The sequence below is a fragment of the Lottia gigantea genome (assembly GCF_000327385.1).
Source record: "Lottia gigantea unplaced genomic scaffold LOTGIsca_60, whole genome shotgun sequence".
NCBI classification, from domain to species: Eukaryota; Metazoa; Mollusca; class Gastropoda; family Lottiidae; genus Lottia; species Lottia gigantea.
This window is the reverse complement of record NW_008710050.1, coordinates 141847-155877: the sequence shown is the minus strand read 5'-3', so window position 1 is coordinate 155877 and position 14031 is coordinate 141847. Positions and strand designations below refer to the sequence as shown.

At 34.6% G+C, this 14031-nt stretch overlaps 1 protein-coding gene across 1 annotated transcript in view; it reads right to left on the bottom strand.

Moving 5' to 3' along the window:
- Nucleotides 1-14031, bottom strand: part of LOTGIDRAFT_166643 (hypothetical protein) — a gene marked incomplete at both ends in the record, with an annotated part of 36068 nt that overhangs the window by 12424 nt on the left and 9613 nt on the right. Inside the window, 3 exons of the mRNA XM_009064068.1 lie at nt 1651-1768; nt 5273-5420; nt 12582-12674. Coding sequence (XP_009062316.1) covers nt 1651-1768; nt 5273-5420; nt 12582-12674 — 359 coding nt within the window. The remainder of the gene's footprint in view (nt 1-1650; nt 1769-5272; nt 5421-12581; nt 12675-14031) is intronic.

Below are 14031 nucleotides of genomic sequence, written 5' to 3'. Positions count from 1 at the left end.
ATAAGTTAAAGTTGAGAATAGAGTCATCATCTGACTGAATAACGAGCCTTGGGTTCTAAGATCCTTATCTTCACAATGTCAAGCTTTTACGAACTTTGTCTTATACCTTGACTAAATAGACACTTTATTAATTTTAAAGTCGTCCGAAACCTGGTGGCTAGCTGTAAAAACACGATTAATCTCCTATATCGCTAGCTGACAACCAAATCAATCAAATTGTTGTAATTACCAATATTCAATTCGGCAAGAAAAGTGCCAAATTGCCATGTTGTCAAGGTATAAGACGGAATTGGTAATAGCTTGACATTGTGAGGATGCCTCATCTTCAAAACGTTCCAACTATATATTATTATCTTGGATATTTTGGACAAGGAAGTTATAATAAATAGAGAAACTTCACGCCTTTTATATTCAACGAATCATTTTTAAAGGGACGGGTAGGCCAACCAATCATACTTTATCTGGGCCAATCAGTAATAGTGTTCACAGCTCACCGTCGAAATTTGGGCCATCAAATCCATGAATGTCCAGAATTATCTGCGTTTGAATGTTAAAATGGCGACTTAATTGAGATACTCTGTGGTATATATAGAAAAGATATATATGAAAATAATGAGTAAAATTCCCAGTTAGTTAAATTTTCGTACATTTCTAGTATTTCTGAAGACTATATTCAAGACTCAAATCAACCCCCCAAAATGGCGTAACTGTCCCTTTAACAATGGCATTTGAGTGACATATGAAACCCCAAATATTCTACACTCGCTCTTCTATCAGTGAGGTTAAAAAGAGTCTTATTTATAGGAAATAAGCAGTGACTGATTGATAATAAAACTCTTCAATCAGGAAGTTATAAAAGTTGTTGAGGTTTGATTCAGGCGGTAAATGAGAAATAATGCAAGAGTCTGCTTCAGTCTAAAAGACAATTTAGTTTAATTTCAGGGAAGAAACCTTAAATGAAAAATAAAACGGTCTTTACACGAGACGTAATCAAGGAAGCCCTATGACGAAACTCTGCTCTTTTCAATGACTTGTATGTTGAAGTATGTTTAGAGTAGACTTTGATAATCACCCTCTATACTGAATAAATATCGCCCTAACTTGTAAGAGTTTACGTAAGAAAGCAATCAGTTCTATATTCTAGAGAAATTTGAAATAGGCTAGCCAAACAATATTGAAAATTTCTCATAGGGCAAAGGTGTGTACAGAAAGAACAGATATAAAATCAACTTCACTGATCTGATAAATACAGTCAGAGCCATATGAGAGTTATTTTGCAAAAATTCCATGTACATTGGATTTTAGTTTCAAATTGCAAAAAAGCCATTCACGTTCCTTATGGATATGGCCTCGACTTTATATTTTACTGCACAGTCGTATTGGATACGTATCAATGTGGACAGGGAAGTTAGTTTTCAGATCAAGTGTTAGTTCAAAAATTGTCAATATTGTTGATACTGTTTATTCATTTTTAGTTAAGTTAATCAAAATAGTGTTAGTATCTTTTCCAAATTACCAGTCAATTATGAAGGACCCACAGCTTGCTGTTAGTTTATAACTCTCGGAAAAGCATAGACAGCAAAGACTATATCAATAAAATTTCGACAGAATGTTACATTAAAAGCTTACTATCGTTTTGTAAAAACTTACGTGCGATAGGCTTGATTATCAACAAAAATAGCTACATCGACTTTTAGAGGCGGTGGTGTTTGTCGTTTACGTCTGGATATTGGGGAGTGTAAAAAGGGTGACAGTGGCTTGGTTTTGTCTGAAATACAAAATACAATGAGCAAAACATTTGATCATTAAATTTTCACAAGCTCTGACTTCTTATACCTTGACTACAATAGCAACAATTTCTTGTATCTTGAAAGTTTGTAGATGCAGCGATTTGATTGGGCGGTACGTTTGCGAATACGGCCGAGGCCTCGATAGAAAGTCCTTAACAATTAGCCACCATGATTAAAGTCTGTGTGTCGAGAGCTCTGATTGGCTGTATTCTCTGGCGTATGCCGTAATACAGAAAAGGTCGTCATTGCAGTCGGAAAGTTTATAATATCTCGACCATTGTGAAGATGTAACAACAATGCCTGGAGATGTTAATATTAGTAACTCTCCCCTGATAGCTATAATTTTTTCCGTATTCCGGCAAAGATGTTATATATGATAAAGAGAGGGTATTATAGGCGAAAGTCTGTTCCCCAATCCTATTATGTCAATTAATATTGTTTTTACAAAAAAAATGTTATATATGATCAGTTTATACTGAATTAAAGATGACATTGTATTTCTGTAAAAAAAAATCCTTACAAGCTGAAATAACTCCAGTAACCAAAAATCTCCAAAGAATGACAAATCGAGAGCAATAATTGTTTAGTAGTGGACTCCTCAAATGAGAAAAACCATTCGCTAGTTCCTTATGTAATAATTAGAGCTACAAAAATTTAGGATATGTTGAAACTGATATTTTATTATTTCGGGACCCAAAACGTAAACGATGAAAGTTTGTTGTAGCTGGTATTCTAGATCATATTTGGTTCCTAAACGTCTGAAATTATTTGTGCAATTACAAGATGGGGTTATTTTCCTTAGTCCCATAGGAAATGGCTACCGACTGAAACTTCAAAAGAATAGGCTAATACTGTTGTATAAACAACATGTGTTGCATGTATCTATCTAAATCAGGTAAAACAGGATGTACAATAACGCTTAACTTTATCTTCATTATTTCTACACTATCATCGAATTATTTATTGTTATTTTTGTCTATTTTCAGGAACTATGAACCGGAAGAGACCAAAATTTGCCTCAAACAACCAAAACTAGTCAAAATATCTGCAGTGATAATAATTTCAAGATATATCATCATTATTTCGTTTTCTAGCTTGCCTCGTCTTTACACTCACACCAATTTGTACGAAACCTTATTGTTAGATTTATGTGAACTTCTTGCCGTACGTTTTAGAATATATTTCTTTGAACCTAAATGACCTAGTTGACAAAAATATTATGGCTCTGAAACGTTCTGTATGTCATTTAAGGTCATAACGCAATCCAAGCAAAGGGCTATCTGGGTGGATTCAAAATACCGAATTGAATAAAGAACTTCTGAAGTTATTTCAAAAGTTAAAAATTTGCCTCCATTACGCTACGGTCTTGTGCAGAATTTCTACCCCAACTCGACTGTGTTTAGATCCCACAAAGAACAAGCCAATACCCAACAGATCAATTATTAAACCGAAACATCTGTCTCTTTCCACCCTCTGATAGATATTTGGACATATGACAGCTGGTGTAGCTGACAACTGTCAAAATATCTATCAGAGGCTGGAATAGATGTTTCGGACTAATCAATTTTAGATAGACTAATCGGAGAGTCAGTAAGCTTACAGTTAGTAGTGAACCACCCTTTAATTTCAAAGAATGGGAAATTTCCGTTCATGTTTGCTTGATATTCGATACCTAAGTCCATGGCGATCACCAGTTGCGAATAAGAATAGCGGTCATTACCATCAAACGCGACTTTCATGCAACTGAGTTGTGAGTTGCGTTCGCTACCAATGACCACTTTCATTTGGCAAACCATAAGTAACTGGTGATCACTATAGTGTAGGGGCATCATAACAAAACATTAACATTGTACCCGAGATTCCTTTCGTTTGAAGATTTTAATGTACATAAAGGACGCTGACAGCTCCGATTGTAACAGATGAATATATAATTTTATTTAAATTAAATCTGAATTGAAAGCAACACTCGGCTGCGTAATGAAATAATGACTAAACTGGGAATACAATATTTTATCTGTGTCATGGTTGTAGACAATATTAATTTATTGTGATCTTGGTGAAACAAACAGTTCACTGTCCACGACGCTTTCTAAAACAACATGTTCACTCTGACCTTGTTTCTGATTGCCTAATGATTGAATGGCGGTGACAACCTCCTGGTACTGGAGGTACAAATAGGGAGCAATCAGACTATTGCTCAGATATATCGGGTTTTGAAGTGTCTCTAACGTGTTCGATAAATGTTAAAATTACTGTCCGAGGCAAGGTGTCCGAGGCAAGGTGTCTGATTATATCACGATAGTGAAAAGAGCAACTCAACTTCCCTTCAGCATAGTTGTTCCCATTGCCAATCCTATTTTATTCCTATTGGAGTTAACAATGCTTGTTTTGAAATTCTTAGAGCACAAAGACAAGGCATTATTCTTCGAATATCAGGAATCAAAGAGATTAACAAATTGATAATTATTCAGAACGCTCTATCGTACCGGTTGATATTTAATTCGTTGGCATCCTTGTGGTTCTGGCATTGTTGCTGTTGCGAGCTACACAAACATACTAGCCAGTGAAAATATTAAAGTCGCTATGGGGTATTTCAAGTGCTTCAACTGAAAATGTCAAGATTTTTGAATTCCATTAAATATTCCAATAATGTACATCGTAATAACTTTATTTCTACAGCCTATATGTTTCAATGACCAATAAAGAATTATTTGGTTTAATTTGTCTGTTTTTATGACCCCTATACCTGTACTTGTACCGAGTTTCAATCGTTTGTTTGAAATTCAAGCCAGCATGATTCGTTCTGTTAATCATTGCAGGTAGAATCAAACACAGAAAACCCCAAAACGAAACACTTATATCCGTGTTTTGATCAGATTGTCGTTTCGGGGAATAGACTTGACAACATTATTTGGTAAGAACTGCATTAAATATACATATACATATCACTACGATAAAAGTATAATGGTACAACTTATAGCTCTCGGGATAATATGGAAGAGATGCACACTGGCAATAACAAAAGGGAGGGTCAAGGTATGCTCAATTTGGTTTCAAGTTTTAGAACTCACTTTGCTAACAATTATGTTGCGGTTGTTTTGTTTATAAGAAGTTTTAAATGAGATTGTTCGTGTCTCCGGGATACTTAGAGCTACGATTTGCACCATCCCTTATATATGGTCTCTATAATCCCAGATAAACCTGAATAATCTATGACATTACCATTGTAAATATCATTCAACTGGATTACTAGTTTGGATAGAAATGGGATACAAAATTTCGTTTTGTTTGCTCAAATTATTCTCACGAATTTGATCAGTATTTTACTTTTTTTTCGGGTAGCTGTCTGATATTTTTTCGGTCCCACTGGTTCGCCCCCCTCCCCCGGTCTTCTTAGAATCCTACGCCTATGGCATTCCCAATTGTACGACCCACTTTATTCTTAACGAATTAAAAATGTAACTGTTTATTGATTACTATACCTGGTTTGATATGACAAGAATGGTGTTCTTCAATTGGTGTTAACCGATATACATGCTGTTCTGAAGATTCACTGTGACGTCTGATATCACCATTGTCAAAAACAGGTTCTAGTCTATGATTGGTGGAATCAATGTACACGTGACCATCCTGAAAATTTTAAATATTTAATACATTGCATTACATTGTTATCAAAATTCGTAAGCATCTTCACAATGTCAAGCTATTACAAAGTTCATCTTCACAATGTCCAGCTACTACGAACTATGTCTCATACTTTGACTACAATAGACACCTTTATTGCATCTTGCAAATACAGCCAATTAGAATCCGCGACCCATGTAAAAATTGTGGCTTAGTGTTTATAAACTTTCTGACGCGGGCTCTTCTTGCAGTCAAGGTATAAGGCGAAGTTCGTAATAGCTTAACATTGTGATGATGAAGTTGCTAATAGCTTGACATTGTGAAGATGAAGTTTGTAATAGCTTGACATTGTGAAGATGAAGTTTGTAATAGCTTGACATTGTGAAGATGAAGTTTGTTTTAGCTTGACATTGTGAAGATGAAGTTTGTAATATCTTGACATTGTGAAGATGAAGTTTGTATTAGCTTGACATTGTGAAGATGAAGTTTGTATTAGCTTGACATTGTGAAGATGAAGTTTGTAATAGCTTGACATTGTGAAGATATAGTTTGTAATAGCCTGACATTGTGAAGATGAACTTAGTAATAGCTTGACATTGTGAAGATGAGGTTTGTAATAGCTTGACATTGTGAAGATATAGTTTGTAATAACTTGACATTGTGAAGATGAACTTAGTAATAGCTTGACATTGTGAAGATGAAATTTGTAATAGCTTGACATTGTGAAGATGTAGTTTGTAATAGCATGACATTGTGAAGATGTAGTTTGTAATAGCTTGACATTGTGAAGATGAAGTTAGTGATAGCTTGACATTGTGAAGATGTAGTTTGTAATAGCTTGACATTGTGAAGATGAATTTTGTAATAGCTTGACATTGTAAAGATGAAGTTTGTAATATCTTGACATTGTGAAGATGGGGTATTGGGCTATAGATATGACACACATGGAATGATTTTCACACCCCCTTTTTGCACATAAACTTTATCATTATTTTGTACACAAAGGAAATGATGTGTTCATTCAAACAGGTTTTAACATATTCACAAACAATTCTTTATACTTGGACTCATATATTTTTTTGTAATAGATCGGATAGAGTGATATCTGGTTCTGGTATTTTGAAAGAGGGTTCGCAGACAATTTCTCCATTATGTAAATGGCTTAGAAATCTTACAATTGGGGACCAAACCGGACCTTATATTTTGTGTAGGTTTTGAGCAAAACTATACAAACAGTTGACAAAGCCTGCACTGTTTCTTTTGAAAATGACTAAGATCCGGGTGACGAGAAACGATCACCTCCATAACAATTAGTTGTAATGACTGGATAAACACGACTGAGGACCGAGAGCGATTAGATATTGAGCTATATCAGATATAAACCATGTTATTGTAAAATTTACTTAACAAATCATTTCTCAGATAAAACGTTGATCAACAGAATATAATATACGCTATTGGTCCATTGAATATCCTGATATATATATATATATATAACTTGCTGCAATAGAGTATATATCTATATATATATCTATATAGTTAAAGTTACCAACGGAATATTTACTATTTAATACAATGAAGGGCGAATGTAAATTTTTCTAAATTTTTAAGTGTATCAGGGACACTGATAGCTTCAATTTGCACCATTTCCATTTCCATTTCCAATCAGACGTCTGTGGTTCAACTAATACAAAGCGTCATTATCGCAAAAGCTACTTTTGATATAATAAAGACCAATGCGATAATGACTTGATAAAACGCATAGTTCTACTCTGTGACGGAAAGGTGCAAACCGATGCTATCACTGTCCCCGATACGCACAATTTTAAAACACCTCTTTACAATCTCTTTAAAACGAGACTCGACTCTATTTAATATTACAAGAAGGGGTCATTGTATCTCTTGAATCAAATAGCTTTATAAAATACTTTAAAATCAATACCATCAAGCTTTTTAAAATCCCACTATTCATATCTGAATTTAAATGTCACTATAATGATCTATTATATACATGCACTGAAGCGATATAAGTCAGTAGGTAACTTCGTGAGGTCTACCAATTAATACAGGTACAAGGTCAATAGGTCAACGTCTTGTTACATAAATCAAACGATCTAGAGTTTTACGCCAGTCTTTTCAGTATCAATTTGGGTTTTTGAGGGTAGGAAAATCACATTGTGTGCAATGAATCAAAATGTCAAACAATATCATAAGCAAATTCAATAACATATCATGTTACCCGACTGATGAGGGATACAGTTATGTATAATAAATCCCTTAATCATACGAAAGGGATACTTTATTGTCTGGACTGGCCTCTAACAGAATTTTACAGTTACCAAGAAATCTAGTGCCATAAGGAACAGGACCGCGTCTTTCTAAGGTTAGTTCTTTACAAATATACGAAGGACACTAAAATTCTTTTCGTTATTTGGTCGGTCCCATGCCGATTGGGGGGGGAGGGGGGGGGGAACTTAAGTGAATTGTTGAGTCGCTATAGATGAGCCCCCCTGCAAAAAATGTGGCCACTCTGAGACCATGAGCTAGCTATGGTCATGATCGGTCCATCGAAAATACCATTTCCACAATTCAATGTCCAACTAACAAGCAGATTGGTGTAATGGCAGTTTTCTGTGGTAAAAGATTTGTCGGAGCGGTGGCAGCAGGTCTAAAGGGCAGCGAGTTGATATTTCCACTCCTGTATTCTATAAATAAAATAATTTCATGATTCAATCAAGTACCTAACAACGAGCGTAAACACTACACGTATATACTGTACCGGCATCAAATCTCGACCCCTAGTTAGTTAGCAAGCTTACATCTCGTGGTTCACCATTTCCAGTGGTGGATTTGAGTGTTGAATATATGGAAATAGTCTTCAGAAGTACTAAAACTGTATGAAAATCATATAATTCCTTTAAAAATGCCTCAAATTGAGATCTAATTTTCTATTTCTATAGATTTCTAGATATGGTGGTGTTTCAAGAAAAGAGGAGTCATCATTTTAACTTTCAAACGCGGAAAATTCTGAACATTCACGAATTTGAAGCCTCAAATTTCGACGGTGAGCTCTGAACATTATTACTGATTAAGTCAGCTTACAAATTCTGTTTCTGAGACGGAGGTGAATCTGTCCCTTGAACGCAGTGGTTTCCAGGCTGTTTTTGACCGTGTCCCGCCAAAACATCCCTGGGTAGTTGGATAGTTGTTTTTTATAGCCTGTGACACATCAAATCATTCAAACGTGCCCACGTGCACGTGTACCTAAAACGTGACTGAGTTATTACATGGTAATAGAAAATAAAATGTTCCCACAGTTTAAGAAGCTAACTGCATTATTTGTGCAGTATATGCAGAACGAGATATAATCTCAGACCACACCCTATATTTAGTAGAAAAGTATAAAGCACTATTAAAACTCTAAATAAATATCCCTTCTCTATATTTCTTTATAGTAATTGTGAAACTTATAAAATATAACTAATGAATACAGGTTTATCTAACACTATTCTATTTCTTTCTAGTCTTTTGTGCAAGGTGCAGTAAGCCCCCCACCCCCTTTGACAATTCTTCACCCCTCACCTTATCATTCATAGAAACGCCGACGTGTTTTATAAGCTTATAAACTTCTATTTCGACCACCAAATAAAGTTTCAATAAATTCAGGTCAACCTATTTCTGTCTAAGTGAATCATACCCACAGACAATTGTATCTGAATTTATTATCAATATAATGATAGAATTATTTAAATCAGAATGCCTGCAGGTTGGAATAACTGGACGATGTCCTGTATTCATTGTAATAAGTCAAATCAGACTCAATGGCGGTTCTATTGTGCATTATACTGAGGAGAGGTCAAGATTGGTTCTACTGAACTATCAACCGGGCATACGTTACAAGATATTTAACAATTGGAGGGAGGAAGGGGTGGTGGTCAAAAAGGGCCACCCCCTCCCCCATCTCCCCTCCCACGTAGAAACCCCTCTGGTCAGACTCAGATAAACACTAAAAGAAAGCATCATGCTTGGAAAAAGGCAGTTTTCTTTGTTTAGAATGAGGTTTGAGTTGGTGGGGATGGGGCACTTTCGTCTTAATCAGTATGTAGATTACATCTTAATGTAGACAAATGAATCCCATCCATGATCTGAAGGAATTGTTTACGTAGCTAATGTTCTTGGTCTTATAATGTTCAACCAATCAAATTCTCTGTTCAAAGTCTTTAAATATGAAACAAATCCCGGAATATTTATTATTATTTTGAAATTTTGCAGGATCCAAGTAGAAAGAACATGTCTTACGATTTTTTTAAAAAACTTTTGTTCGTCTGAGTTAAGCAAGATTTAAAAAAAAATGAAGGCAAAGAAGGAAATATGGAAATAGGAAGATAAAGTCCGAGCCTGAATCTTCCGAGTCTTTGATTGATAAGCATAAATAATGACTATTTCTAAGAAACCAGTCATGAGACATAAATGAACTTTTTCAATTATAAAAGGCGTGATTAGAGTCTAGCCATCATTCAATTTAATTCATATCACGCTTTACAAATCACACAAACTTAAATACAAACAGATTTTATTTTAACAAAAGATTTTTAAAAAATACATTTTCTTTTAAAAATATTTAAACTGTAATATTGACATAGACCCGGATTGTGAAATGTTATAAATGGAGATTTCGTGATAAAGAGGTTGATTTTGATATTGATTTTAATTAAAACGATTCAAATATTTTGCAAACCAACTGCAAGTACTTAACTTGAAATAGGCTTGGTGCAATCACGATATTTTTATTCAAATTTTACTTCCTTTTTGGTTTGCCTCCATCATCCAGTCCCAACTTTGTTAAAGTACATTTGCGACCAGTCTGGATGTCCGAGATTAGTCCTGGGTAGGATCTAATTGTTTCCTTAAAGGAGGTGTTTAGTCTAATTAAATTATTGATCTACTCTTCTACAGTCAGATTGCAAACTTTGATTAGTAATTTATCACACCAAGTTAAAGTTTTGGATAATCAAGTTAATTATTGATTCGCATTTTATAAAAACTCGGTAGGAATTAAAAACGTTTCAGTTCTAACTGATTGATCTTGCCAATGATGGCATTTCCGTAAGGTTATATAGACTGCCGAGAGTTTCCGTTGATTTCTAGATTGCGCTCAAATTCTTCAGATTGTCATTGAATACAACCAATCAGATCCCTGGACATTGCGACTGTAAACATCATGACTTTCTGTCGAAAACTCTGATTGGCTGTATTCGCCAACATATAATCCAAGCAAATAGTTACATTTTTAAAGTTCTGAGATACAAGAAGAGTGGCTATTGCAATCAAGGTATAAGACGATGTTCGCTTGATATTGTGAAGATGAAGTTGGTAATAGCTTGACATTGTGAAGATGAAGTTCGTAATAGCTTGACATTGTGAAGATGAAGTTGGTAATAGCTTGACATTGTGAAGATGAAGTTGGTAATAGTTTGACATTGTGAAGATGAAGTTGGTAATAGCTTGACATTGTGAAGATGCAGTTTGTAATAGCTTGACATTGTGAAGATGCAGTTTGTAATAACTGGACATTGTGAAGATGAACTTCGTAATAGCTTGACATTATGAAGATGAACTTTGTAATAGCTTGACATTGTGAAGATGAAGTTTGTAATAGCTTGACATTGTGAAGATGAAGTTGGTAATAGCTTGACATTGTGAAGATGAAGTTTGTAATAGCTTGACATTGTGAAGATGAAGTTGGTAATAGCTTGACATTGTGAAGATGAAGTTGGTAATAGCTTGACATTGTGAAGATGCAGTTTGTAATAGCTTGACATTGTGAAGATGCAGTTTGTAATAACTGGACATTGTGAAGATGAAGTTGGTAATAGCTTGACATTATGAAGATGAAGTTGGTAATAGCTTGACATTGTAAAGATGTTTTAACTTCCGTGTTTAACCAACTATTAATTTATCAATATATATATATCAGAGTGATTAAACACTCTATAAACATGTTGGGGTTGGGTTTGAATATTTCTTTTAAAAAACAAGATATTCAAATGATTGAATGGATTAAAGAAATATGTCGGAACACGATTAAAATCAAATTTATTTTACCGCCTTAGAAATTGTGAATACTGTTGAGACGACTGAACTTATTTAATACGAAAAGGATAAGAACGTTTCAATAGAGCAGTTGATAGGAGGTTCAACAGCTTTGTGCAAATTTCTTTACCTCAATTTAAAATGTCATGATGTTTTTTTCGACAGAAATAAAAAGGATAATAGGTGAAAGAGAATATAAAATGTATAAAAATGTCGTCGTCGTGGTCCACGAGCCTAACGAAATTACCCAACCAAAGAACATTGAACTAAGATTTTAGAATAAAACATCAATTCAAATGGACTAAGAAAGAAAAAGTTAAGGAAATGATACTGTGGTAGAAGGGAGTTATTCAAGATTCAAAAATACTTTAGGGATGTCGCAAGATACGGTGCAATGAATCATAAGGTGATAGGAGTGGGTGTGGGGGGGGGGGGGGGTGCGGAGGGTTTAGTAGGGGTCACATTATATTGTCAAGGAAGAGGGGATCACAAGCCATTCCAACTGTTAGGTATCAAATAAGACTAATGAGGTCAGCACAATGAATTGAAATATTAAGCCCGTTTGAACAATTTAAGGTTGGACTGGGGAGGTGCTATTAAGAACAGACCATGTAATTTTGCAATGATAGAAAAAAATACAGGATCCGATCATACAACCAACAGCTACCTAGTGTCACTTACCATTAACCAACCAAACAACCGTGTTTGGGGGACATTTTGCAAAGACGATGTAGCCAATTCTCAAAGCTTTATATCGATACCTTAGAAAATACCCCCATGAATGACATTGGCCATCTCCATTAACTCAGTAAGAATCAGAAAACCACAAAGGATACACCACGAAATAAAACACATGCCTTTTTATCATTTTAAGAATCTATGTTATTTTCACCTCGAGGCTATCCTTGGAACAATTAAATTCGCTGAAAGGAAATCATCAGCCTATGAAAGTAAAACGTTCTAATACACATAATCCCAGTCTGTGTTTATTTGAGGAAACAGAGGCTTAGTTTCCAGTGAGTTGCCCAGTGCCGGTAATAAGGAGAATATTACTAGAGTAATAAGAAGACTCACCAGCAGCCAATACCAGTCTGTTCCATTGATCCTATTAACACACCGGATCAGTACTGAAGCACCGTTCTGTATATCGTGGTACATGGCGGAATCCTGCAATAATTCAATCAAATGGTTGGGAAATTCATAGATATAGACTTTCAGTATCATACATAACAACACATACAACATGTAAGTGAAAGGTTAGGATCGCATGTTGATGAAAAATAAATATATTCAGTACTAAACATCTGCAAAACGAAACCCGAAATATTGGCGAGATACTGGTAGCAACTAATAAATTATTCACACGAGGATGTATATCAATTATGAGTGAGTAAGTATTTCATAATGAAAAGTGATATCAGGTGTCTAGAAGAGTAAGTATACCCTGTCTATTGACACACCCGTAATATCTGCTCAAAAACACACAAATAGTAGTGACTTGACTAACGAATTTATAAGTTCAAAAGAAGAAGTATAGTTTTATATCTGTTCTGTAAGTTTATAAGATATTTAAAAATGGTTATTATAGTGATATAACGTTTCTCAAACTTCTAAAATTATTTCTTGTGGTTAGGACTTAATAAAAAAATAACTGGATTTCTTTTACATATATATAGTTTATTTTCTACACGTGCAATTTGCAATTTAACACACTTTTGACTGCTTGAAGGGCTAAAGACCTTAATAGTACTTATTCTAACGACCCGGTACTGCTTTTAACAAATATAAGGACATTGGGTGTACTTGCTGATACTGAAAACTTCAATTCCACTTTAATAAGTTCCTCCTCACTTTGCAATGGAAACCAATGCACTTATCATCAAGAGTATACATTGTGTGAACATTTTTCTAGTTTAAGAAAAGATAGAATCGAAATAAGCAATATTCAAAATAGTTTTTCAAGCTTCCACTGGAATACTGGTGACGTTATACGTTCTATTTTCACCAAACCTATTTCTTATCTAAAGAATGTGGTCCAGGTAATCACAGAGGAACACAGCCATATGACATCAAAATCACAAATAATGTTGTAAATAGAAGCTATAAGTGTCTCTGATACACATACAAAGACTAGAAAATAAGAATGGTGTTAATAGAAGCTATAAGTGTCTCTGATACACATACAAAGATTAGAAAATCAGAATGGTGTAAATAGAAGCTATAAGTGTCTCTGATACATATACAAAGACTAGAAAATCAGAATGGTGTAAATAGAAGCTATAAGTGTCTCTGATACACATACAAAGACTAGAAAATCAGAATGGTGTAAATAGAATCTATAAGTGTATCTGATACACATACAAAGACTAGAAAATCAGAATGGTGTAAATAGAAGCTATAAGTGTCTCTGATACATATACAAAAACTAGAAAATCAGAATGGTGTTAATAGAAGCTATAAGTGTCTCTGATACATATACAAAGACTAGAAAACAGAATGGTGTAAATAGAAGCTATAAGTGTCT